General features: G+C 39.1%; 2 protein-coding genes across 8 annotated transcripts; one reads left to right on the forward strand and one right to left on the reverse strand.

Moving 5' to 3' along the window:
* The first annotated feature begins 136 nt into the window (after window positions 1-136).
* MRPS18C (mitochondrial ribosomal protein S18C) lies at window positions 137-22,674 on the forward strand. 5 transcript variants are annotated; one of them, XM_067736460.1, is made up of 6 exons: window positions 137-273; window positions 1,034-1,086; window positions 2,966-3,049; window positions 4,096-4,153; window positions 4,695-4,754; window positions 22,458-22,674. In XM_067736460.1, exons 1-6 carry the CDS (start codon window positions 174-176, stop codon window positions 22,511-22,513), a joined length of 411 nt encoding a protein of 136 aa, XP_067592561.1. In that variant the 5' UTR covers window positions 137-173; the 3' UTR covers window positions 22,514-22,674. The 5 variants fall into 5 exon arrangements, with proteins under 5 accessions (XP_067592561.1, XP_067592559.1, XP_067592560.1 ...); XM_067736458.1 differs by lacking the exon at window positions 22,458-22,674 and adding an exon at window positions 19,124-21,705; XM_067736459.1 differs by lacking the exon at window positions 22,458-22,674 and adding an exon at window positions 4,839-4,944.
* Window positions 1,208-25,328, reverse strand: ABRAXAS1 (abraxas 1, BRCA1 A complex subunit). Of its 3 annotated transcripts, XR_010943109.1 has the most exons (10): window positions 25,145-25,328; window positions 22,965-23,055; window positions 18,470-18,506; window positions 14,682-14,748; window positions 12,539-12,732; window positions 11,492-11,611; window positions 10,421-10,505; window positions 7,678-7,792; window positions 6,766-7,299; window positions 1,208-2,453 (listed from the first exon to the last, which is right to left on the reverse strand). XR_010943109.1 is itself a non-coding variant. In XM_067736456.1 (9 exons), exons 1-9 carry the CDS (start codon window positions 25,229-25,231, stop codon window positions 6,863-6,865), a joined length of 1,233 nt encoding a protein of 410 aa, XP_067592557.1. In that variant the 5' UTR covers window positions 25,232-25,328; the 3' UTR covers window positions 6,724-6,862. The 3 variants fall into 3 exon arrangements, 2 of the variants coding, with proteins under 2 accessions (XP_067592557.1, XP_067592558.1); XM_067736456.1 differs by lacking the exon at window positions 1,208-2,453 and having other exon boundaries at window positions 6,724-7,299; XM_067736457.1 differs by lacking the exons at window positions 1,208-2,453; window positions 18,470-18,506; window positions 25,145-25,328 and having other exon boundaries at window positions 6,724-7,299.
* Between the last annotated feature and the right edge of the window lie 2,247 nt (window positions 25,329-27,575).

The raw sequence follows: 27,575 nt of genomic DNA on the forward strand, positions 1-27,575 counted from the left end.
ACGGGAAGGTACTGCGCAGGTGTATAGAAATCCCCACCTGCTCTTTCCTTGGATTCCCAGCGCTCGCCTTCGGAACCTTTGAACCGAGTGCTTGGGCTAACAGGGGAAGCATACCGGAAGTGGCTTGTCCAGACGATTTGGAAAAAGGAAAGGAAGAGGAGGAGCAACGAACCATGGCAGCTATGGTAGCCCTTTGCAGTGGGCTAGGAAGGAGAGCGTTAAAGCACTTCGTAACGGCTGCTGTCTGCCTCACAGATTCTGGGGCTCATGCAGGTAAAGTCTCCATATCCTAGGTTCGTTTATAGCATTGCAGCCGTTTGGCTTAGCCCTAATTAGGTCGGTGGAGTCGTCACTGTTAGCTAAAGGACTCCGGTGTCTAGGCAGTTTTCTCCAAGGTAAATGGGAATCTGTAGTGGCCCGTGACTAGTATTTTAAAGCCGAAGAGGGCGTGAAATATAGCCCAGTACTTTTTTTTTTTAAACGTACGAGGAGAGTGATGGGGTGATTCTTAAAAACAGGCAGGGACTTGCCCAAGATCTTCGGGTAGACTTGGTAAGGAAGGAGCATTTTCAGTCACCTAGCAGCAAATTCCAGATGTCTGAGGGCCCAGATCTGGGCGAAATTGTGACATGGGCCCTGGAATCTATCATTTCTGCACTTTTATCTACTTTGTGCTTGTCTGTAAAAATCTTTTCACTTTCCTTTGGTATGACAATGCCTTTCAGTTTGCATTAAAATCTGTCTCTTCCCATGGAGAGAAGGGAATATAAATTTCCGGAACAGGGAGGTTATATGGGTGGAGATATATATGCCCTTTTCCCAAAGCCCCAGAAAGCACATTTATCCTAAGTCTAACTCTGCCTCAAATCTGAAGACTTTTAACCTTCATTTAACCTTGTTAGTATAATTAACATAAAACCTTTCTTTTCTGTTAGGTCCCTTAATTCATCTCGCCTCCACAGAAGCAAAATCTTTCCTTAGCTGCTCAGCTAACAAAAATAATTAGTTCGTTGCTGTTTCTGTTTAATTGCAGTGCTGTGGAGAAGTTGTTCACAATATAAACAGGTAACCAGCAATGAGGACCTGGTAAGAATTTTTTTCTTACTTGTAATAAAGCATTTGCAAATACGACCAAGTTCTTATGTCTTTGCTATTTGAATAGAGTTCAGCTGAAGGACAAAAACAATTAAGATGATAATCATTAGTCTGTGTTGGAAAATTATAATTTATTGAGTAGTTACTTAAGTGAATTTTGAAGTAAGAGAATCCCTAGATTCCTAGCAAGAAGCATGGCTTCTGTAACACCATATTTTGCTTCCTAGATATGTGCTTTGGGAATTTAAAAAGGTAGTTTTGGTGCATGCAGTAATTGCAGAAAACCTAACAAAGGGATTGTACAAAGTTTACATATACCTTGGCTCTCTTCCTCATTTCAAATTCAATTCTGTCTTTCTCCTATTCATCACTTTGGTTGGGTGGCGGCTGCTTTAATCAATGCGGGATCAAAATTAAAGTTTTATACCAGGACATTAAGTACAGTCTCTTCTAAACTGTAGATGTATTTTTATGGGTTTCAAGTACTATCATTGGGCTTGGGCAGTATAGGTTTTCTTGCTACATGCAAAGATAATTTGACACTAATCAGACCATATAAAGCACTTTGCACAGTGTAGAGAAGGAACACAGTCATTACAGGTAAGCTGAATGTAAATTGGATTAAGAACATTTGAGGAGTTGGAAAAAAACAGAAGAACCCCTCTAGTCCCTCTGAGCGTCCATCTCGGTCATCTAATTCACACCATAGTCAAGAGAGTAAAGGAAATTACTAGAGCTCCTCTTTAGGTCATTAAACCCACTAAGACTAATGAAAGCTATGGGCTCTCCCAGAAAAAGGCACACAGTCCCATTTATTTGAAAATTTGCATACAACTACAGCGGTTCAGGGACTTCCATAGCCATTTCTACATTAAGAATCTATACTGGAGACACCTAAACTGATTTTAGGAGGGAGGCCTTTGTGATAGAAGCATTAGAGGCAGTAGTGAACAAAGAAAAACGAAAAATGCTGACAGAAACTTACAAAACAGTCTGGGGCCATAAAATTGTAGTCAAAGAACCTGATAGTATTACGCTAAGCCTTGTCTTTTTTTATCTTATTTATTATTTTTGGCTGCGTTGGCTTTTTTTGTTGTTGCACGCAGGCTTTCTGTAGTTGCTGCAAGCGGGGTCTACTCTTTGTTGCGGTGTGCGGGCTTCTCATTGCGGTGGCTTCTCGTTGCGGAGCACGGGCACGCGGGCTCAGTAGTTGTGGCTCGCAGGCTCAGTAGTTGTGGCGCACGGGGTAGTTGCTCCACGGCATGTGGGCTCTTTCCTGGACCAGGGCTCGAATCCGTGTCCCCTGCATTGGCAGGCGGATTCTTAACCACTGTGCCACCAGGGAAGTCCTGCATTGTCTTTTTACAAGAGAAATAGTGATAAAACATCTGAAGAAATATGGGGATGGATTTAGGGATTATAGTTTAAGAATTGCATATGGTATCTGTTGTGCTTAAGTTTTTCTTGATTTAAATCTGAGAGTTTTTAGTCACCTACAGTCTGGACAAAGCATTTGAGGAGAGAATCATTTATCGAAGATTTGAATTTTTTTCCCCCTCCCATAAGCCCTTTTTTCTCCAAAGATTGTATTTTATCCCAGAATCCTCCTCCATGACTTAATTCCTCCTTAGCCAAACTTAAACAAGACACTTGCACAAAATATGTTTGAGTACACTGAAACCTTTAAAATAGTGAATCTTTTTCTGAAATACTCGATTTTTCTTTTACAAGCCTAGCTGTTGTATTCTCTTTCACAGTAAAAAGGTACAACTAATCCCTTGGAGAGATTTAAATGTGGTAACCTAAAATTTTAAGTTTTTTCGATTCAAAGTTAATACAAACTATATTATCATATATTTTTTTCCTTTAGCCTGTTCCAATGGAAAATCCTTATAAGGAGCCTCTGAAAAAATGTATCTTGTGTGGAAAACGTGTAGATTATAAGAATGTACAGGTGAGATCTGGTTTTACTTCACTATGATACTTGATTTTGGGATTTTGGCTCCTTTATTAATACAATAGAGAAGCAAGTCAGTTTTTATAACAGGCTTTGTGTAGGGTGACTGTTTTAGCGACTTCATAATTTCAGATCTCGTTATACTTCTACGTATTGATACAAGGCATCTCTTTTATTCAAATAAGAGCCCCTTGGCTGTCCCTCATTTACTGTTAATTCAGCTTAGCATTCCTCTTTTTTCTTTGCCCAAAATGTCTTTACAGTAGCTCGCTGTGGCAGTGATTCTCAGTTGGTGGAGTTCAGTAGTTTGGGAAAAGCTCCTCTGGTGAAGTTGATCTCTGTACCTCACCACCAATATCGCTATTTCAAATGTAATTTTATCTGTTGTCGAGCACTCAGCAAATTAAAAGTGGCAAATTTAGGGGAGAGAATGGTGCTGGAGCTAAGTATACTGACAGTAGTATAAAGTGATAGCTGCCTTGGTGGGAGAAAAGCCAAGGAATTTTAAAATGCAACGTATTAGGATTATGCATAGTGCCTAGAATGATGCCTGGTACATAGAAAGTGCTAAAGAATTTAAATTAATAAAACCTAAATAACAGCAAACAGCCTGATGTACCTGTGCATCTTGAAGACCTCATTGTAGTCTGATATTATGTGATAGCCTATCATGATAGATGAAGTGTTTTGTACCTTGTTATAAAAGCAACAGTATTTGAGAAAAGTTATCTGTGGAAAAGTCAAGAGAACAGCTTTAGCACTGAAAGAATACGCTCATTAATCCGTTGTATAGACTTTGACACACTGGATAAGAGATGTCAACTTTAGTGATTACTTTAGTTATTTAAAAAGATGACCTATTAATAGAATGAACATAATTCAGTGTTTTTATTCATATTTTTGAAGTTTGTCTGAAATGTATTAATAAACCTTTACATAACCTGAAGGTGTGGCATAAGGTTTTTTTTTAATTTACCATTCAAGATTGAATAACAAGTGTATTAATGTAAATTTTTTTCCTTTTCAAATATAACTCAAAACAGCTTTTATCCCAGTTTATTTCTCCATTTACTGGATGCATTTATGGAAGGCACATAACAGGTATTTTGTTTTCTATATATTATAGCAACTTAAATGTAGGTAAGAACTTATATAAAGCTACTTCTGTTATTTAAGGAAACTGGCAGATTTTCAAATAGTGCTACAAATTACTATGACACCAGTTACTATGGCTAGTTTGAGAAAGCCTCTTCTTAGGCCAAAGGATAATTATTTTGCATGTCTTCTTATACTCAGTTAACTATAGGCTGACAATATGTAGAAAACTTGGGCTTAAAAAAAATTGCTTTGCTGTTTGGGAGTATACTATAATCATCCCCAGGCTATTATTTAAACCAGGGGCCTGTTGCCTACAGGCCAAATCGGATCTGCCACTTGTTTTTGTAGATAGCTTAGTTTCCATAGTGTCTGAGCTACAACAGCAGAATTGAGTAATGATGATAGAGACTGTATGGCCCACAAAGCCTAAGATAGTTACTATCTGGCTGTTTACAGGTTTTCCAATCCTTCCATGACATAGACGTTTGTTATGCATTTTGATTACTGGCATTTTTTACGAATAAGAAAGCAATTTCTTTTATAGGTCTTTGTGGGAAGAAACAAAAAGAAATCACAAAAGCAATTAAGAGAGCTCAAATAATGGGTAAGAGCATCTGAAAAACTGAATTATGCTAACCAAAATTTTGCTCATTATCTTTTGTGAAGAACTTTCATTATCTCTTTACAGGGTTTATGCCAGTTACATACAAGGATCCTGCATATCTCAAAGACCCTAAAGTTTGTAACATCAAATACAGGGAATAAATTCTATAAAGTTATCATCAATAAATTTATTTTATAGTTGTGTGGTATTAATACTGGCTCAAACTGTAAGATTTAATAACCTTTGAGTAGAGAACTGATAGGCTAAATCTTATCAAACTATAAAGTATTATGTTTTTAATTCTTAATAATTTGAAATTATATGAGGAAAAAGTGTTTCAAGTGTGAAGTTTCCTCTCCATATCAGAATGTTCATTAAGTAAATCAGATTATTTAAAATGTTAATACTTGTTATATTTTACATACATATGAATTAAAAAAAGGTACTATGGGATTTTCACTTATATCTGGCCCCCAAATAGCTCATACAGCATACCACTGATAATGAGATGTTAAACATGGAAGGGATGACGTGTATTGGGATTTTACTTTAGGCCCAGATTCTGTGTTGTAAATAGTATTGTAGGGATATGGGTGCGGGAAAGTGGAATGCTTATATAATGTACAAATCCCACATGATAGGGTGTGGATTTGAAATTGCTAAGGAAGATTTTCTAACACGTAAATAATTATGCCTGGCTAGGACTATGGGTCTTCCCTCTGTAGAGATGTTATGTGGGGATGAACAGTGGTGCTGTCTGTCACAGGACCTAACACTTACTCCTGGACTAGTCTATCATGAACTGGTAGTGTCCTGTAAATAAACCGATCCATAGGCAATCTGTTGTATCATCTTCTCTTACTCCAGTGATACAAACTGATCGCCAAAAGATGGAGAATAACTGAGAAAAAATGTCCTACAAGGATTCTTTTCCTCCTTTTCATTTAGTACCCTGAAAGTTGGGACATCAAACTTAATTATTTTAACATTAGGGTTCAGAATGAACCCCATTTCCTCTCCTGCCCTGTGCTTCTTATGTAACTAGTAAAGCAATCCCAACAGCAACTCATTATTTGCACAAATCATCCCTGGTATTATGTGGGCTTCATAAACACCCCATGGTAACTAATGCATGTTAACACATAGATAAAAGATGATAGTTTTTGATACTAGCTATGAATTTGCTCTATCATTTAGGAAATAAGTGATGGAAGAGCAGTGGTCAACATGTGGGTTCAGCATTTCACCCAGTGAGTAAAGCATGAAGGCGTCATGTGATGTGTATGCTTTATGGGAAATTCTGTTATGGAAAGGATAAATAGAAAAAACAAACAGTAAAAGCTCTCTTAACCAACCTCCACTTAACCAACTCACTGGATTAAACAGGGGCTTTACATCCTCCTTAAAAATCACACGGAAGCCCATGACTCTTAACCTGTTGAGTTCTACATTACCAAGAGTCATCTATTTTGTTCCCAGACCTTATCAGTTGTATTTTTGTAGTGATGAATATGAGCATTAAAAATAAAGTTTCAGTTGCAGTGAAAACCAAGTAAAGGCTCTGAGAAGACTTGATAAAGATAACTAGCTTTTTAAAAAATAGTTGTCAAATTAGGTGTGGTTAGGACAAATAAGATTGGGAATGGAAAATGAAAAAACCTAGTAGCATTTTGTACTTAGGTTGCTTTGCAAATTTCTTTAAAGAAACTAAAATTGGGGATTATATAGGGTAAGTAATGGGTTTGATTTACATAGGAACTCCAACACATTCGTAAAAAAGTTCCTGGCCCTGCAACAAAAGTTTGACGAATGTACACTTCTGCTTTATGTTAAAGTGAAATCTCTGATAGACACCTTATTTATGTATCATTTGAGTCCCACTTAACTGGCCTTTTCACCTAACTAACCAACTGCTGATCCCAAACATTGCATTACCAGGCTTTGTTCTGTACTCAAATTCTGAACTGACTCAATTTAAAGTACTTTATAAAATAAATGAACTAGAACTTACCTATGTGTTATTGCAAAGAGCTGAACATAGTAAAAACAATAGGCATGTTTGGCTTTACCCTTCTTCTGATGAAAAATCTCCTTTCGGCCTAAAAGAATCAAAAGGTAGGAGACTGTGGGTATTCACCAGAACCGTTCATTTTCTCAATCTCTTCATCTGTTTCTGGGCTGCTCACTGTGGATGCCTTTTCTTGGTTACTACTATCAGTATCTGTTTTAGATGGTTGGTTCTGTATCTCTAACAGCCGTGACTTCTTGAATTGCCATCCACCATCTGTACCTGAAGCTTTACGCTTAATCATTTGCAGCGCACTACCAGCTGGACTAGCTTCAGGACTGTCAGTATATTCCACCATTAGGGTCAGGTTGTCTACCACATTGAGATGGTGGTTGGTATTACAGCTACTTTTAGAAATATGTCTATTTTTCAAGGAGATAACACATGAATGAAGAAATTCACAATCGGGAAAAAAGGTCTGTAAAGCTTGACAAAGAAAAATGTTCTCCTGAGGGTCTTTCTGGACATTCTTCTCTCCTAAAGAAACAAACAAATATTTCAACATACAGTATTTATACTACAAAGGTTTTATAGTTATCTATTTGTTAGTAAAGTCAGAGACTTTAAAGAATCATATTGAATTATCTAAATTAAGAGAAATGATAATCCCAAATTTATATGCCACAATATCCTCAGAGAAAATTAAAGTTGTTATATTTTTTAAAATCAAGGTAGTATATCTATAGTAGTACCATGTTCTCTGTTCAGTGGGATTTAAGAGTATTAATGAAAGTTATTTTTAATCCTAAAGTGAACAAATTGATCAGTTAGTGCAAGCAGCTCATCCATAATTCCAATCAGTGAGAATTTTTCTTCAAAGCACAGAAAGTAGTGATATGTGAACTTTTTACTTACGTGTTGCTTGAATCTGTGCTTGCTTTCTTTTTTTAATTTCTCGTTTTAATCTGTTTATATCCTTTAGTAGTTTCTCTACTGCTCTCTCACTGTGTTCTACTTTACTGCATGTACTCTGGAAAATAAAGTAATTTAACAGCATAGATAAAGTTCCAAATTGTAATACTACAATCTACGTTCACAAATAATATAAAATCCTTCATGGTGTATAACATCAAATATTTTCCTTTATAAAAATTTTATTTTATTTTGCTATTTTCTGGAGGAACTCACCAACAAGCATTTGTATGGTGCTTCATAGGTTACAAAATGCTTTCCAGATGTATTAACTTCCTATTTACACAAAGTTTTATCATTCAAGTTATTTCCTAGATAATACACAGAAATAAAAAACAAAAATATTTAACTGCTTCAAAACAAAAAATACTGTACTATTTTGAGATGCATACTTATTGCAAACATTTAAGAAACTGCCAATAACAAAGTGACTTTCACTATTACAAAAGAAAACTACTGAAGATTTTAATTCCTGTAAAACTACTTTTGAAAAGCAGAATGGCCTTATGTGTCATCAGTTTTTAAGTACTAATACCCTTTGACTCAGTGATTTCATTTTGGGAATATATCTTGGATCAGTAACAAAAATTTATATAACATGATGTTTCTTAGAATAGTGTCAAATCAGAAGTAACTAATTTCCAATTATAGTGTAATGGGTTGTTAGAGCCAGTTTTAGTGGATACTTCATGGAACATCTGCCCAGCCTATTTCTCATGAACTTGTTCATCCTGCCGTAAGAGTTCACCAGTAACCCTTTCACCAACTTTCACCCTAGCTGACCCAAGCAGAGATAATTACAATAGCCAATTGGCAAATCCTAATCTCTTGAATAGAAGAGATTAAATGCAGAAGCTATAGGTTAGCTCTTTGGTCAGCCAGTGGGTGAATAAACAGCAAGATCTGTAAATACTATGAAGGAAACAAACAGGCAGACACAAAGGGAGAGAGTTAGTTTTTTTGTTTGTTTGTTTTTTGGCCACTCAGTGCGGCTTGTGGGATCTCAGTTCCCTGACCAGGGATTGAACCCTGGCCATGGCAGTGAAAGCGTCAAATCCTAACCACCACCAGGGAACTCCCAGGAGTTAAAGTTCTGATGGCATTCAAGCTCCTGGTTCCAGTTCCTTCCTAGAGCTCAGTGGCCTTCTGCCCACAGTTCCTCTCACATACCTCTACATTCCCTAATTTAGCCCAAGTTGGTACTTTTTTTTTTAAGTTAATTTATTTATTTTTGGCTGCGTTGGGTCTTCATTACTGCGTGCAGGCTTTCTCTAGTTGCAGCGAGCAGGGGCTACTCTTTGTTGCAGAGCACGGGCTCTAGGTGCGCAGGCTTCAGTAGTTGTGACACGCAGGCGAACTAGTTTTGGCTCGCGGGCTCTAGAGCGCAGGCTCAGTAGTTGTGGTTCACAGGCTTATCTGCTCTGCGGCATGTGGGATCTTCCTGGACCAGGACTCGAACCCATGTCCCCTCCACTGGCAGTCAGATTCTTAACCACTGTGCCACCAGGAAAGTCCCCAAGTTGGTACTTTTCACATTAGAGTTCTAACATACTGCTCTAAGAAATATACTGCTATTAAAAAGAACTAAAATGTGGAAGGTGTTTAATTGTACATCAAATAAAAATCATGACACAAATTTCTATGTCCCCATCACTGTCAACAATGTAAAAGCATGTATACATTAGGGGGAAACTGGAGAAAACTGGAAAGTGCAAAGAGTTAAGTTACAATGGTAGGATTCTGGATGTTTTCCTATTTTCTAAAATTCCTGTATTATATTAAAAAACAATGTGCAATATTATCAGTGTGTAAAATGCATTAACCCCATTTCTCTTAGTGTGCTCTATTGGTGAGTATGGTGGCCATGGAATATACTACTCAGATCTCCATTTGCAGGAAGCAGAGTTGACTGACAGTTCCAGGTGCCATCGTTTTGGGTCCACTACTGTGCTTGTGCTTAGGTCATGCTTCCCCTAGGTTGCTCTTAGCCACCGACTGAGCACAGTGAGGATATCAGTATAGTTCTATTCCTGTAGGATGCCTTTGCTCAAAGACTCTCCATCAGCCTGGCTGAAATTTTTCAGGCCTTGCAGTCTAAAGCTCTTCCTACCCAATCATTCTCCTTTCCCTGTCTCCTTCCTCAGGTGTCAAACTTACATTGCAAGTCTCCCTGCCACTCCTGCTCCCTCCCCTCAAGGGACCTGAATGGACACAATGAGGTAAAACTTAGTACTGTTGTAGACTTTTTTGTTCCCAAATATTTGCTCCCTTTTTTATCCTGTAAAAGGGTTATATCTCCCTGCCTATTGCCATGACATCCTCTGGCCAATGAAATGTGAGTGGAAGTGACAGGCCAGCTCTGAGCAGAAATTCTAAGAGCTGTTGTGAATTTACACCAGCTTTCCTGCTCTTTTCCTTTTGTCATGAGAAGAGCATGTCCCACAGATGGGCTGGATCCTAGAATGAACATGACATTTAGAACAGGAGCAGAGCTGCCGCCAAGATATAATGTGAGTGAGACAAAACTTTTGTTTTCGTAGCCCACCAAGATGGAGGCCTTTGTTACTGAAGCTAAACTAATAAAAAATTTATGTCTAATCAACTGTCAGGTTATCCATAAACATATATTCAGTGAGCAATGTGATATGAACTCTATAGGTGATCTTTAAATGTTTTTTTAACTTACCTTTAATTCTTCTTGTAAAGAAGCATACAGTTCATTTATCTTATGTACCTCCTTTAAAGATCCATCTTCTTTAAAAAATTTAGAGCTGTAAAATATTATCATTTCCTCAGGCAAATGTACAGAACTCATTTAATGATAAAATGAAAAATTTATTTGTAGTTGAGGAACAATAGATGATTCTTTTTACTGGCTTTGTAGGGACCATGATTTTGTCAACCTACTTATTTACAGAATAAGTAAAACCAACCAGAAAACCTAGTTATCTATCTTCACCTCAGCAAACTTTTTAGCCTCCTAAGTACTATTTCCAGGACTCAGAAAAGAGGTTCAATGAAAACAGATAAAGACTGAAGGGGGGGTGGTTCTTTCTTGGCAATAGGATCAGTCAATTATTTTACTGAGTTTAAGTCATCATTGATTGAAAGAGGCAACATTATTTTATATACCACGAAGAAAAAAGAAAAACAATTCTAAGGCATGTTTTGTAAAAATCTCAATTTGAGATAAATGTAAAACTGTGTCTTAGTATCAATGAAATGTGGTATTCAATTTCTATAAGACACTGTTAAGCACTGTGGGAACACAAAAATAAATGAAATCTAGTCCATTATTCTCATAAAGTTTACACTTAGTAAGTATCCTGTAGTACCAGTGTTGTTATTTCTGACATTAATTATTCCCTTATTGCCCACAAAAAAGTTATAGCTCAGCAGTCTACAGTGTGAGTAAGTCTTGGCTAAAGCCTCATTTTTTGTCTTTATTTCATATCCAATCTAATTTCTTGCCTTTAATCTGAACTGCTGCCTTAGAAAATTACTATTTTGAGGCTAGCTCCTTATTTTTAGAATAAATATGTTAAAATATGTAGGCTATACAACAATGCCCCTCTCTTTTGTATTTTATAAATGGACAGGTGCTAGAAGGAAATACTGAGAAATTAAAAGTCTGGTTTACTTGAGTAATGTCATTAGTCAGTTTTCCTTTCATTTTTATTCTTGTGTAATAAAAAAAATTAACTTCAAAAAATGAATAGGAGTTAAGTTTAGTGGGGAAGCAGTTGAGAAATCTCACCTGTGTGTTTTTACTGCTCGACTAAAACCAGTGGACATACAGGAATCAGATACAGTTTTATAACCCAGTTGTTCAGACATGCCCAAATTGGCCACCACTAAAGGTATCCTATGAAAAAGCCTGAAGAAATAAAATTTTTAAAAATAAATTTAAAATAAAGTGAAAGATTAGCATCTACTTATTAGTATATAGACTACCTTTCCCCTACAAGATTAAAAAACAAAACCCCATTCCTTACTACTTATCCATGACAGAATTTACTGACTTGAGGCAAATAGCTTTTAAAAACTGTGAAATGTGCATAGTGTAAGATAACTGTGAAAAAATACTTTAATGGTTATTTTAACTGATCACCACATGTAAAAATAAAGGCAGTATTGTTGCCATTCATCCTGTCTTTCGTGAATGATAAAACTACTCTTCCTTGGTACTCTTTTTTTTTTTTTTTTTTTTTGCTGTACGTGGGCCTCTCACTGTTGTGGCCCAGCCGCTCCACGGCATGTGGTATCTTCCTGGACCGGGGCACGAACCCGTGTCCCCTGCATCGGCAGGCAGACTCTCAACCACTGTGCCACCAGGGAAGCCCCCTTGGTACTCTTTTAACTTCATTCTCATACTCCATGAAAATGTTGTCTATATAACCTGTGGGGAGTCCTATTAACTCATTTTGGTGGATCCTCAAGAACCACCCTGCTTCCTGGCAGAGGTTAGAGAAAAGCTGCTCAGGTATGCAGGCTTCAGTTCTACATTATATTCCTTAGCAGCCAATACCTAAAGCATGCATATTTTTTCCACCTTATGGTAAATAAGAGCAAATCCTCAGTGCCAGAAACACAAGTCATCATTCCATACTGGGCTTCTAATTTCCTTATCTGACCTTCATTCTCCCATATAAAGAACCGATGGTAAGAAAGGCTAAAAAGGGTTATTGTGACAATCTAATGCAACAAGATACGAAAATAGTTGGTAAGCCATAAAAAGTACAATAAAAATATTGAGTACATTTTTCTGTTAGCTGAAAACAGCCAGTGACTGGCCAACATTTACCCTTTCTGAGGTTTGTATAAGGCATGCTCCAGCCGATGAGTAGAGCAGCTTTCTGTTATTATACTCGGTGTTAATAACAGAAAAACAAGTTCCTGGCTTGAAAGATGCTGCTGTAAGTTTTTGTGAAGCAGTCTCTCTCTGAATGTCATGATCTGGTCTGAATGACGTCGGAATTTATACCAACCAACCACATCCTGAAAGAAAATATAGAAAAACATCAGGCGAATACCTTAATGGTTACAGTTATTATGTATCTTACTGTCATAATCAAGCAGTAAAACTGGAAACCTTAAAAGTGACTTTCTTGGGCTTCCCTAGTGGCGCAGTGGTTGAGAGTCCGCCTGCAAAGCAGGGGACACGGGTTTGTGCCCTGGTCCGGGAAGATCCCACATGCCGCGGAGCGGCTGGGCCCGTGAGCCATGGCTGCTGAGCCTGCACGTCCAGAGCCTGTGCTCCGCAATGGGAGAGGCCACAACAGTGAGAGGCCCGCGTACCGCAAAAAAAATAATAATAATAAAATAAATAAACTTTTTAAAAAATGGCTTTCTTGGGACTTCCCTGGTGGTGCAGTGGTTGGCAATCTGCCTGCCAGTGCAAATGCAGGGGACGGGTTCGAGCCCTGGTCCGGGAAGATCCCACATGCCGCGGAGCAGCTAAGCCCGTGCGCCACAACTACTGAGCCTGTGCTCTAGAGCCCGGGAGCCACAACTACTGAGCCCACGTGCCACAAACACTGAAGCCTACGCACCTAGAGCCCACGCTCCTCAACAAGAGAAGCCACCGCAATGAGAAGCCTGCGCACTGCAATGAAGGGTAGCCTCTGCTCGCATCAACTAGAGAAAGCCCCCGCGCAGCGATGAAGACCCAAACAGCCAAAAATAAATAAATAATAAAATTTTTTTAAAAATTAAAAAAAATGGCTTTCTTAATATTTACCAAGATTTGGGGCCTATATTAAACAAAACGTACACTTAAGAATACACTTTACCTTTTATAAAGCATGCAAACTGACTTGCAGTTAAATTACTTTCCATTTACTTACCAGGCTACAATTTTATTCAATACAGATTAAAGAAAATAAATTCTTAACTTCCTCTAGTTTCTCTTAATGGCATTTACTGTCTTAACATTTTTAACCCTTAGTCAAAATTTAAATGAAGAAAACACCAATGAAAACTAGTTAACTTCCTGTATGGATACTTGGTTTGCTAAGTAAGTAAACTGAACCCAATAGCTTTTAATTGAAATTTATATGGGAATGTTATCACCTACCCCACAGAGCTGGTTCCAAGATTAAGATCATATTAAAGGGTTTTGTAAACTATAACACGCTAAACAAATGTGTTGTTAGTATTTTTTATTTATCTTTGGCTGCACTGGGTTTTTGTTGCTGCGCGTGGGCTTTCTCTAGTTGCGGCAAGCGGGGGCTACTCTTCGTTAGGGTGCGCGGGCTTCTCATTGCAGTGGCTTCTCTTGTTGCAGAGCACGGGCTCTAGGCACGTGGGCTTTAGTAGTTGCAGCACACGGGCTCAGTAGTTGTGGCTCACGGGCTCTACAGCGCAGGCTCAGTAGTTGTGGCGCATGGGCTTAGTTGCCCTGCGGCATGTGGGATCTTCCCAGGCCAGGGCTCGAACCCGTGTCCCCTGCATTGGCAGGCAGATTCTTAACCACTGCGCCACCAGGGAAGTCCCTCAAAAAGTTTTAAGAGGAAAAAAGTACCAAGAAAAAATGTATTTGGAAAAAAAAAACTATTTTGATCATTCAGCAAGTTTTAACTGAACACCAAGTGGGCTACAGAGGATCCAGATTAGGTGCTGTATAGGAAATCATCCCTGCACTAGGAAAAATAGTAACTTGTAGCTAAGTAAAAGAACAGCAATGGATTAAGTCCTAGAGTACGTGAGATCAATGTAAATCAGAGTAGTCAAGAGGATGAGAACAAGATGAAGATTTTTAATGACTAGCTTTGCTTTCAGGGAAACCCCTTTGAGTTTCTGGAAAGAACAAGCCTTTCCTCACCTGCTTTACATAGGACATTGTGAAGACAAATGCTGCTTTAAAGTTCTGTCAAAGTATTACATGTTTTTACGAGCTGAAAATAATACATATAATACGAAAAAAAGAAAGGTAAATCAGGGAATACCTTTTTGACACTTGATAATATTTTCTTCAGCGCTCGCTCATTTACTTCACCAGAAGAATTATAAAAGCTGTAAAAGCCAAAATTAAAGGCATTTCAAATAAGCTAAAAATATGAATGATTTTATTAGCACTTTTAATTGTAGTTACTCCTAGCCTAACTACCCAACCAAAATCCATATACTTATTGCCTGTTAGATGAAGTTCTAAATTAAATAGGAGAGAAAGTTCTCAAATTAACAGACTTAAAGTGCTAGAAATATGCGGTCCATAAGCAATGAAAAAGGAAAAGGAGTGGAGGAACTTTAAAGGATAAGTTTGTGTAACACTTTTTTTTTTAACGTAAAACAAAACAAACTCTCCATTAAATACAGGTATTTGTTAAGTTCACATAGCTAGTTCACAATTTATTCATTAAAACTTTTTTTACAATAATGATACATACAAAAGAATGTAATGTGAGTAATGAAGCAGCACAATACCATAAAGACAATTTATTCATTGCTAATTCCAAAAGCTATCCTTTTCTTTTATAAATTTATTCTATGATTTTATTTATTGTTTCTGGCTGCATTGAGTCTTCATTGCTGCACGCGGTCTTTCTCTAGTTGCGGCGAGTGGGGGCTACTCTTCGTTGCAGTGCGCAGGCTTCTCATTGTGGTGGCTTCTCTTGTTGTGGAGCATGGGCTCTAGGCGCGTGGGCTTCAGTAGCTGTGGCATGTGGGCTCAGTACTTGTGGTTCGTGGGCTCTAGAGCGCAGGCTCAGTAGTTGTGGCTCATGGGCTTAGCTGCTCCGTGGCATGTGGGATCTTCCCGGACCAGGGCTCGAACCCGTGTCCCCTGCATTGGCAGGCGGATTCTCAACCACTGCGCCACCAGGGAAGCCCTCCAAAAGCTATTCTTAAATTAAGAGAAGTGCTTTAGGAGTTGGGTTTTTTTTGTTTTGGGGGGCTGGGGGGGTGGAGGATAGGTATTGGTTTAGTTTAGTGACTTCTGTTCTGTAGTTGGAATGTCAAAGATTTAGGGAGAATTGAAAAATAATTCTAAAAGATTCTAAAGCATTTACTTTCAGCTTTCTTTCCCCTCCAGGGATTACAAATAATATTCTCTTTTTTAACATTCATCAAGATCAACAATATTCTTTTCTATGATGTAATATCTATTATGCAAAATCTCTGACAAATACTATTCATTATAATAGGTTTTTACTGGTAATTCTAATCTACACACTGAAAAAATTTAGTTACATAAAACTGGAAAAAACATATCCTAATAGGCAATATATTTTTTCTTTTTAACTTACAAAGTGTTCCACCTACCAAAGGGGGATAATTCAGCTCATCGAACAGATCCTTCCATCTTACCTATTTATTCCAACATGAAAAATCTAAATACAAGAGTTTATTCCTGTGTTTCTCTAGGATGGTCCACTCCTGAGCTCCTCAAACTGGGAGATAATGCAATACACCAGGGTATATAAAACAACAGGATAAAAGTGTACGTCTTCTGTGCAAGCACTGATTTTTATGTGAAGCTTCTGGGAAGGGGGGCAGTTTTTTTTTTTTGTAGAAATAGATATACTGTACAGTAGAATTCATGTTAAACTGCGCAATTTTTTTAAAGTGACTTTAAGTTTTAGGCTTCAATGGGCTGTTTTCCAAATTCCCCCTAGATTTCTGAGATAAGGGAAACAGTGTATTTCAGTGGCAAACTTTGCAACCAATGTATCAGAGCAGGATTGACAAACTTTTTCTATAAAGGGCCAGATAGTAAATAGCTTAGGCTTTGCTGGACAGTCTCTGTTACATATTCCTCCATTGTTCTTTTTTTTTTTTTAACTCTTAAAAAATATATTAACTATTCATAGAGGTCCATATAAAAACAGGCCATGGGGCTGTACTCTGCCACCCTCTGTATCAGAAACATAAACCTGGTTATTAAAGCTTATCCAGCTCGGATTCCATGAAGTATGGTATCAGAAGACTTTGTTTTTAACATGTTCCATCTACATCATTTAAAAGAGTTGCCCCCAACCTTTTTGGCACCAGGGACGGGTTTCGTGGAAGATGGTTTTTCCATGGATGGGGGTGGGGGGTGATGGTTCAGGTGGTAATGCGAGCGATGGGGAGCGGCAGATGAAGCTCTGTTCACTCACCCACCGCACACCGGTACCAGTCCAGGGCCCAGGGGTTGGGGACCCCTGATTTAAAACAAGAAAGAAACAGCATAGTATGCTGTTGGATTAGAGCTCAAGAAATCCGGATTCTACTAATTTTACCCTACCACTAACCAGTTCTTCCCCCCATCCCCTAATTTTGTAAAGCTAAAAGGCTGAGGGACTTCCCTCAGCAGTGCAGTAGTTAAGAATCCACCTGCCAGTGCAGGGGACACAGGTTCGATCCCTGGTCCGGGAAGATCCCACATGCCGTGGAGCAACTAAGCCCGTGCGCCACACTACTGAGCCTGCGTTCTAGAGCCCGCGAGCCACAACTGCTGAAGCCTGCGTGCCACAACTACTGAGCCTGTGCGCCCTAGAGGCCGCTCACCACAACTACTGAGCCCATGTGCCACAACTACTGAAGCCCGTGTGCCTAGAGCCCGTGCTCTGCAACAAGAGAAGCTGCTGCAGTGAGAAGCTCACGCACTACAATGAAGAGTAGCCCCCACTCACCGCAACTAGAGAAAGCCCATGTGCAGCAACGAAGACCCAACGCAGCCAATAAATAAATAAATAAATAAAAGGCCTAGGTATGGGTTTCTCATCACTGGATCAGATGGCTTCCTCGGCTCTAAGACTCATATTAAGTTGGTCTAATTATTTAAGGTAGTTGCCAGAAGGTATTGAATCACCTTTTTTTTTTTTTACTTTCCCTCCTTAATCCATTGCTGGCCCAGAGTCCCTCAAGAAAGTACTATTTATGAGTCTCCACCAAGAGTCCCTCATTCAAAAGATATTTTTTATACGCATTGTCTATTAGGCAATATAGGAGCTGTGCCCCTTTCTGGTACAGCAGTTTAAGACCACACTAAGCCTTCTGTCACACCTACCAATGGTGTTTCTCACCTTAACACTATGTTCCATGGCAACTCTTACACAACCTTAGAAATGGTACATACAGTGTGACTGTAAGACAGTAATGCTGATTTTTCATGTATGGTTTATATAAATCATAAAGCTATTTCACCAAAACTACACTGTGTTGTTTATGGTTACAGTTGTTTGCTTTATGAAACATCATTGATTTATATACTTTTCTATGTAAATACCTCAATTAAAAGTTTTTAACAATATCATAGCCTATCAGGGCTAAGAGTACTACTACTATCTGTAGGACTATGAGTACAAGTTTACACCCTGGAAAAGTAATAGGAAGCGGGTTAGATAAAGAACCTAACCAGTTAATAGACAAAAGATAACATTAAAAAATATAAGTGAAGAAACAGATGATAAAATAAACTGGAATAAAAAGAAAAAAGGGCTGCTGTTAATGTATGAGAACGTGTTGCTGAGTTTATAATATGCGATGAAGTGACTGGGTGGGAGAAGGAAAAGCAATCCTCAAGGTAAACTGGTACCTGGGAGAGGCAGTGAAGACCAGCTAAAGGAAGCAGATAAATACAGAGAAAGAACTATTAGGGTTGAAATGAACAGGTGAATTTCAGGTACTTAAAAAGAGTCTTTACATTTTAATCTGTACCACCAGGTATAACTAAGATACTTTGTTAGTTTCAAAAATTCACTTGCAGAGAATAATTTTCACAATGGATCATTTACTTGCTCTTACTACTCACCTAAAAAGCTGATAACATGAAACGTACTTCTGAATGTCTGGAAAAAAAGAATTTTTAGTTATGATTACATTAAGTATCATCTGAATAACATATATTGAGCACTTCATGCCAGGATGTACTTTACCATTATCTCGTTTATTCCTCACAACAAACCTATGAGACAGATGTTATCACTCCTTCCACTTTAAAGATGAGGTAACAGGCAGAGAGATTAAGTTGGTGGAGGCAAAATTCAAACCCTGAACCTCACTCATAACTACTGATAGAATGCTATACTCCTTCTAAATAGGTTTAGTAATGGCCACACAAAAGATTAAGTCACACTTGCTATAGTCATTGAGTTCTGAAATTGTGATGCTGTAATTTTACCCAACTGATAAAAAACAGCTGCTAAAGGAATTCTTTTGTTATTCCAACTGGTTCTTTCATAAAGGATATGTCAATGTTAATTGTAGACTAAAGAAAAAAAGTCCAACATCTCTGAAGAGGTGAGTTTTATTCTCCTGTCAATAGAAATAATACATCTAAATACATCTAACTTCTGGTTGCTGCAGGTGCTGTGCAAACAGATTAAATTCTATCACAAGACATCATTACAAATCATGAAAGTATCAAGATGAATATAATGTTTCCTCTATCATCCCAAACTTTCAGATCCCTCAAGATTCAGTAGGGACGGCTTCCCTGGTGGCGCAGTGGTTGAGAGTCCGCCTGCCGATGCAGGGGACACGGCTTCGTGCCCCAGTCCCGGAGGATCCCACATGCCGCGGAGCAGCTGGGCCCGTGAGCCACGGCCGCTGGGCCTGCACGTCTGGAGCCTGTGGTCTGCAACGGGAGAGGCCACAGCAGTGAGAGGCCCGCGTACCGCCAAAAAAAAAAATCATTTATGGGCTTCCCTGGTGGCGCAGTGGTTGAAAGTCCGCCTGCCAATGCAGGGGATGCAGGTTCGTGCCCCGGTCCGGGAAGATCCCACATGCCGCGGAGCGGCTGGGCCCATGAGCCATGGCCGCTGAGCCTGCACGTCCGGAGCCTGTGCTCTGCAACGGGAGAGGCCACAACAGTGAGAGGCCCGCGTATTGCAAAAAAAAAAGATTCAGTAGGGAACAGTGAAAGGAGTGAGACATTCACACAGAAAGTCATCAAGACAATACATATTCTTCTAGGCAGCCCATCTTTATGTGTCCCTGTGTCAACAATCAAATTTTGTCAGATACCATTTACAGGATCACTCTAGCAGTAATCACCTATTTCAGATAATTCCTGTGACTATGATGTTCTCTTTCTTGGGGAGATCCTACCCAGAGTACTAGCAATTTCATTTGTCACCTAAATCAAAGACATCAGTTTGATTATGGAGAATCTGTGAATCTTCATCTAGGTGAGGAAACCCAATATCAAACTGCTGTTGAAGAATCTTTTCAAGTAAACATCTGAAGAATGCAGACATCTTTGCATCTTTGTACATGCAAAGGCTATCTTTAAGGAGAAAACTACATGAAGTCACCATTTCAATAACTTGATATGTATATAAAGTTATTGGTATTATACTACTATATATATATATATATATACTACTATAAAAGTAATTCAGCCTATTAAAAAAAATGGAAAAGTTATCATCCTCTTCAGATATTTTCCTTCCAGCAAACATATGTTACCCTCAGATAAATCTCTCTGAACAGAAACAGTCTGTAACTGATAACCGGCCAAACATAATCTGGTGTAGATAAGGCACAGTATAATAAAATGATGAAAATCTCATTAACCAAAGCAATGTAGTAATTTGTAGATCTTGCCACCTGTTTTAAAGTAATCCAACATTTTAAAATAATTTAAGCAAATACTTGAGTGCAACTACAGCACTTGCCAGATACCTTGAAGCTTAGCACTGCTCCTAGCACAGTGGAGTTGCTCGATAAATGGTTGCTTATTTAAACTCCTAAAATATGTCAGATACTTTGGGCAGCACACCAATTACAACTGGGGAAAAAAGACTTCCTAAGGGCTTGCTTTTTACGCTCGTGTGAACAGAAAGAAAAACATTAAGAAAAGAAAATTATAAACAATATAAACATGTGTAACACATGACAAAAGGCCAATTTCCTTAAGTTATGATATAGCATTACAAATCAATAAGAAAAAGCAAAACAGCCTAGCAGAAATATAGTCAAAGCATGGAACAGGTGTGTTCTTTTCAAATAAAAAGGTCTCCCCAAAAGTCAAACACATAACCTCATTTGTAATTTAAAAATGCAAATTAGAAAGGGGGAGGGGCAAGATGGGGCAGGGGATTAAAAGGTACAAACTACTATACATAAAGGAAATAAGCTACAAGGATATATTGTACAGCACAGGGAATATAGTCAATATTTTATAACTTTAAATGAAGTATAATCTATAAAGATATTGAATCACTATGCTGTATACTTGAAACTAATGTAATACTGTAAATCAACTATACTTCAAAAAAAAAGAAATGCAAATTAAAATTTTTTTTTCTTCACTTATCAAGTTGGCAAAGATTAAAAGATTTGATAATACCCAATGGTGATAAGGGTAGGGGGACCCTGGTACTTTCACATATTGTAGAGGAGTCTAAGATGACATGACTCTTCCAAAAGGTAATGGCCTACCTCTAGGAATTTTGCTTTCAGATATACTCAAAGGCACAAAGATATATGCACCATAAAATGTGCATTGTTACATTGTTTTGTATTAATAAAAAAATAAAAAGTCATCCATAGCTGGTTAAGTACGTTGTGGTACATTCATACAACGGGAATACGAAGACATCAGAAAGAATGACAAACTATACACATTCATACTACTCTGCACTAACGATATCTTGGAGATATTTATACATGTATATAGTATGATCCCACTTAGAATATAAAAATACACATACATTTATATGTGTGTATTATGTGTAGTATTAATGAGTGAAAAAATACTCATGAAACCAAGTCATTGCCACAGAGGTGACTTTAATGGGTGAGTTTAAATTTATATGTTTACTTTATACATATGTACTAAATTTACATATATACTTCAATTTTTACCTTTTTAAAGTAGCAAACAAAAAGTACAGTATGAGTATAAACTGATATAATCTTTCTGGAAAGCAATTTGCTAATACAGATCAAGAACCTTAAAAATGTTCACACCCTTTGACACTGTAACACCATTTCCAGAAATATACCTATAATAGGTGTAGAATATTTATGTACCAAAATGTTCCCTGTAGTATAATTTATGATAATGAAAAACTGGAAACTCTGATTATAATTTATTTATTTAAAGGACAACTAAAATCACATACAGTCATAAGAGTAAGACCATAGAGAATAGAATGCAGTTATAAGAAATAATATTTAGAGGATTATTTACTATAAGAAATTGATCATGACACCAAATTTTTTATAAAGTATACCACCAATTTTGTTTTAAAATATATATATATATATGCTTAGAAAAAAAATGCATATGTTAGAGAATCAGAAAACTCCCTATGTATTTTAAAGCTCCGTTTCCCTTTTTCTCTGAAAGAACAGCTGCCACCAGCTGCAGTTGCTTCACCACCCACTTCTCAAACCCTCTGCAGTCTGGCTTTTTCCCCATTACACTTCTGAAATTATGTAAGGTTTCCAATTATTTAATCACTGAGTTTTTTCAGTTCTCATCTTCCAACTTTTCTGCAGCATTTTACATTTCTGTTGAACCTGTTTTATCTTTTTTCTTGGCCTTGCTTATTATTGGTTCTTTCTTTTGCTGGATCACCTTTCTGCCACTCACATATACACAGGAGCTATTTCATCCTTCTTTCCCCCCAGTAATCTTAATCTGCTTCCTATGTCTCATATTGTTTCTTGCTTTAGACTAGGGCATAGCCATAACTTTAACTGAGAAATGAGTGCAATATATTCCTTTAAAATTTGATTTCTGGGACTTCCCTGTGGCGCAATGGTTAAGAATCCGTCTGCCAATGCAGGGGACATGGGTTCGAGCCCTGGTCCAGGAAGATTCCACGTGCCGCAGAGCAACTAAGCCCACGTGCCACAGCTACTGAAGCCGGCGCGCCTAGAGCCCGTGCTCCACAACAAGAGAAGCCACCGCAATGAGAGGGCCATGCACACCAACGAAGAGTAGCCCCTGCTGGCTGCAACTAGAGAAAGCCCACACGCAGCCACGAAGACCCAATGCAGCCAAAAATAAATAAATAAATAAAATTAAAAATTTGATTTTAAAAATTCATACCTATTTCTGGTGTTTTTGTTTCTTTGTTTGTTTTAGTTTTTGGCCGCACCACGCGGCACGTGGGATCCTTAGTTCCCTGACCAGGGATGGAACCCGCACCCCCTGCAGTGGAAGCGCAGAGTCTTAACGCTGGACCCAGGGAAGTCCTGATATCTATTTCTTAATAATTTAAAAAGTAACTTATACTGACCCCTTTCAGCATAAACTATCAAAATAGAAGACACAGAAATAAGTGACTCACCAATTGTATAAATAACTTCAAAATCATCCATTTGAGAATCAGTTATGTTGTTCTTCGCTTCACCTTTCACTTCCCCAAGGAGAAAACCTTCCTATAAGGATAAAAATAAGCAGTATATGGAATACACGGATAGAATTTCCAAGTTCAGTCACTTAACTAACCAGTATTTCCCAAGAATTTTACAACACGTACAAGCGTGTGTTACCAGCTGGAGCACACACAAAAGAAAGACTAGGTGCATTCCAGTTTACCTGGGCAACATAACCAGGTTAAAAAACACGAGTAGAAGAGATTGTAAATACCACTGTGACTTTAGCACTCTTGGAAGTATAAAAGGCTTAAAGGCAGAAATGAGAACACAATGTTCAAGGAACAAGGAGTAGAGCAGTTAGCCTGAGAATAGAAGCCTCCCATCTGTAACGAAATCTTAGGTTGCTATGAACAGCACCAATAATGGACCATCCTGAATGACTGGCCAAGGAGTCTGGATTAATGGCACATGCTTCTGGGAGTCAGTGGAGGCTTCTGATCTATGAAATGACACAGGATGGGCTTTTAGATTAAGCATGTGCACAATATCAAAGACCTGTAATTCAATATTACAGTCTGCTGTATAAAAGAGGAGCTGTGAGCCCCGGTTCTTTTTAAAATGCAGGCATTTTGCCACCATAGCAGTGATCTCTTTGAGTTTCAGAGAATTCACTTATTTCTCTTGGCACATTTAGAAACCCAATGAGCTTGACAATGAATTTTTTACAGTCTTTATAACTTCTTTAGTTAAAAATGCTTTAAGAAATGTTTTTTTTTTCATTAAAAGAAAAACACAAAAGTAATGTTTCCACAATGTGAGTCTTTGCTGGAATCAAAGGGGAACAATACAGAACTCTACTCTCTAGCGTTCTATACAAACCCCTGGAAAAGAGACAATGCAAGTACAGCTCTCCATCAAACCACCTTTTAAGGACTTTAGGAAAAAGATCTAAGGAACAGAGTCCTCTCTAACACTACGGTACTTTGCAAGTGCTAATCCTTTAAGCTACAGAGGACTTACAGTCCCACTCTGGTTATGTTTACACTAAGGTATTCCACAGTAATTTCTACAGCCACACACATTTTAAATCATCATATATTTGCTCTTTGCTACGTGTTAGTCTACAAGCGTATTTAAAATTGCATACATGAAAGATAGCAATTCCAGCCTTATTAGGACTACGCCAAAAAACTGTTTTGGATAAGGCAAGCCTTTATTATAAAGTGAAGGGCACAAAATTTAGCAGAAATCACTAGGTTTTATTCAGTATGATATTCTCTAAACCGTATTAGCAAGTTACTACACACTTACTCTAGGACACTACTTCTCAGACTCAAAGTTTTAGAGTGTTTTTTAATTTCATAAAAATGAAAGTTTTTAAAAATAGGTACTGTATTTTTTTAAAAAAAAACTACTTCACCTAGAGGTTTTGAACCTAGGCGAAAGTGTGAAATAAGCATTTAAATATCTAATATTTCAGGATAAACTTAAATGTTTAAATTACAACCGAAAGTATCCGACAAGGAACTAGCTCAGGCCTTACAAGCTAATAAATTTGATACCAATGCAAACAAAAGTCAGCTATCCAATATACGAAATTAATCTTCTTCATCTACTAAGATTCCCCCCAAAATAGCCACTGGATGCATCATTTCTCATTCCTTTACAAGTCTTCCATTTCAACAAACGTGCACAGTAGCTGCTCTGAAGGGGAAAATTGAGTTCTTTGCGAAAACCGCTGTCGGTAGTTAGGAGAAAGTTAAACGGCAACCTTCCCAGCGAGCGGTAGCGGGAGAGCGCTATGTGAACCTTCTATTTCTTCACAACCAAAATGAACCAGAAAAGGGGGACTACTGAAAAAGAGAAATGAAGGTGTGCGAGACACTCCGAGCAGGGCGCGGAAATAAACACTGGTTGCGAGAGGGATGGCTAACTCTGGAAAAGGCTCACCACCGGAGGCACCTCCGGGGCCGCCCGGGAGCGGGAGAAGGCAGCCCCGACTGCACAGAGCCGGCGCGGCGGCGGCGTCGGGAGCCCGCGTGCGGGACCCGGGCAGCGGCGGCCGGGACGGCGCCCGCGCGCGCGCGCGCGCGCGCGCGCGGGTCCTTTTCTGAGGTGACGCCAGAGCCCGCCCCGATCCTCGGCTCACCGTGTCCGAGTCGGTGTTGAGGTGCTGGAAGACGAGCGCGCCCAGCACAAAGCCAGAGAGCACCGCCGACGTGCTCTCACCCTCCATGCTTCCGCCGCCGCCGCCCCCGCGCTGCTCGAGCTGACAGTGCTCGGCGCAGGCCGCACCGGGCGGGGTCCTCAGCAGCGCGTCGGCGAGGCGGCGAGGCGGGGCCGAGCGAGGAGGCGGGATGTGCGCCGGCGCATTGGCCGCGGCTCGCTCCCCCGAGGGGCGGGGTTGGTGGGGAGTCGCTGGGGCTCTCTGGTGCGGAGCTGGCAGCTCTGACGAGGGCTCTGCTTCGTCCCTCTCGGTGTTGGGCACCTCTGCCCAGCGCCAGGCCACGGACAGCGCTTTTGGTGGCTAGCTGCTACTGAGGGACCCTGGCATATGTGCAAAAGTGGAATAAATGAACACTTCTGACAGAATAGAGGCATTGCCTAGTGGCATAATATCACAATGGAAATGCCACGTTTGGAGTTTTCAGAGTGTCAGATGCTGCCGATTACTCATTGAAACTTCTGGAATACTAACGACCGTTTCAGAGAATGTCTTTTCTAGATCTCTCCAGCGATGTCCCGTCCCATGCAGTGGGGAGGAGGGGAACGGGTTTCTTTGAGAGTTTGCTTGCTTTTAGAAAATTGAGGACTCAGTTCAAAGAATATACAGACTTTTTAACATTGTTCTGACAATTTAATGATAGGTGTAAACGTACTGTGATGGATCATTTGATATAAACGTAAGGGGAATAGGAAGACCAGGGCTTGCCAATTTTCCACACACTGTATATAAAGCTATGGTTTTTAAATGAAAGCCAGCAAAATATCAGACTGAATTGAATTGATATTACATATTTCTGGGTTTTGTTGTGTAGCAGCCATATTTCACTAACACACTGAAGACATGTGTAGAATTAAAGATTATGTGTTTATTACCTAAAATTGTTTCGTGCTGTCGTTTCAGCATAATCACTGTTAATATGAAGAGATTTTCACGTAATTTGTGTTTTATGGATAGTAATGATCTAAAGGATTAAAAAATAAAAAACGTTAGTCCAAGAGAGTGGAAGTAAACCCTCACATGTAAGGTCAAAAGTTTTTTGTTTTTTTGTTTTTGCGGTACGTGGGCCTCTCACTGTTGTGTTCTCTCCCTTTGAGGAGCACAGGCTCCGGACGCGCAGGCCCAGCGGCCATGGCTCATCAGACCAGCCGCTCCGCGGCATGTGGGATCTTCCCGGACCGGGGCACGAACCTGTGTCCCCTGCATCGGCAGGCGGACCCTCAACCACTGCGCCACCAGGGAAGCCCAGGTCAAAAGATTTTTGACATGGTTGCCAAGACAATTCACTGGGGAAGGACAGGCTTTTCAACAAATGCAAAAGAATGAAGTTAGATCCTTAACTTATGCCATATATAACAATCAGCTCAAAATGGATAAAAGAGCTAAATGTAAGACCTAAAACGATAACATTCTTAGAAGAAAACACTGGGGAAAACTTCATGACACTGGATTTGGCAATGATTTCTTGCATGTGACACCAAAAGCAAAGACAAAGGAAAAAATAGACAAATTCTACTTCATCAAATTAAAAACTTTTGTCCATCACAGGACACTATCAAGAGAGTGAAAAGGCAACCTACAGAATGGGAGAAATATTTGCAAACCATATCCAAAATATATATAAAGAGCTACAACTCAACGACAACAGAAAAAAAAAAACAGTTAAAAAATGAACAAACATCTTCTTGAATATACATTTCTCTAAAGAAGCTATACAGAAGGCCAATAAGTACATGAAAAGATATCAATACTTAACATCACTAATCATTAGGGAAATGCAAATCAAACCATAATGGCATACCACTTCACACCCATTAGGATAGCAATGGTATAATAAAAAATATATTTGGTCTCTGTCCCTGCATCCAGGAACAGAGTTCCTAAAACCCTTAGAGTCTCCAGAGCGATAATTATGTCTTCTGTATGCTAACGTGACTGTTGGGGAAGGAGGGTGGTGGACTAGATAGCTTAAGGATGGGAGTTAGTTTCCAGAAAGACCAAGTCTTGATCAGAGGATTGAAACTTTTAGCCCCACTCCTGACCTCTTAGGTGAGAGGGGCTGGAGATTGAGTTTAAATTGTTGCCAAAATCTCAGCTTCTCTGTGTACCGATGTGGAACAGAAATACGGAGACAGAGGTTTTGGAGGAAGAGAGAGATGGCTTTATTTTTCTGCCAGGCAGAAGGGAAGACACAGCAGGCTAGAGCCTCAAGAACTGTGCCCCCCCACCTTAGGGAATTGGAGAAGATTTGTATATGTGGGGCTCACAGTCCAGGGTATATAATAAGGATCAAAGTAGTGAAGGTCTTACATTCTTCTTCTTCCTGCATTATTTCAGAACAGTTGCAAATGGCTTC

Source organism: Pseudorca crassidens, chromosome 4, assembly GCF_039906515.1.
Source record: "Pseudorca crassidens isolate mPseCra1 chromosome 4, mPseCra1.hap1, whole genome shotgun sequence".
NCBI classification, from domain to species: Eukaryota; Metazoa; Chordata; class Mammalia; order Artiodactyla; family Delphinidae; genus Pseudorca; species Pseudorca crassidens.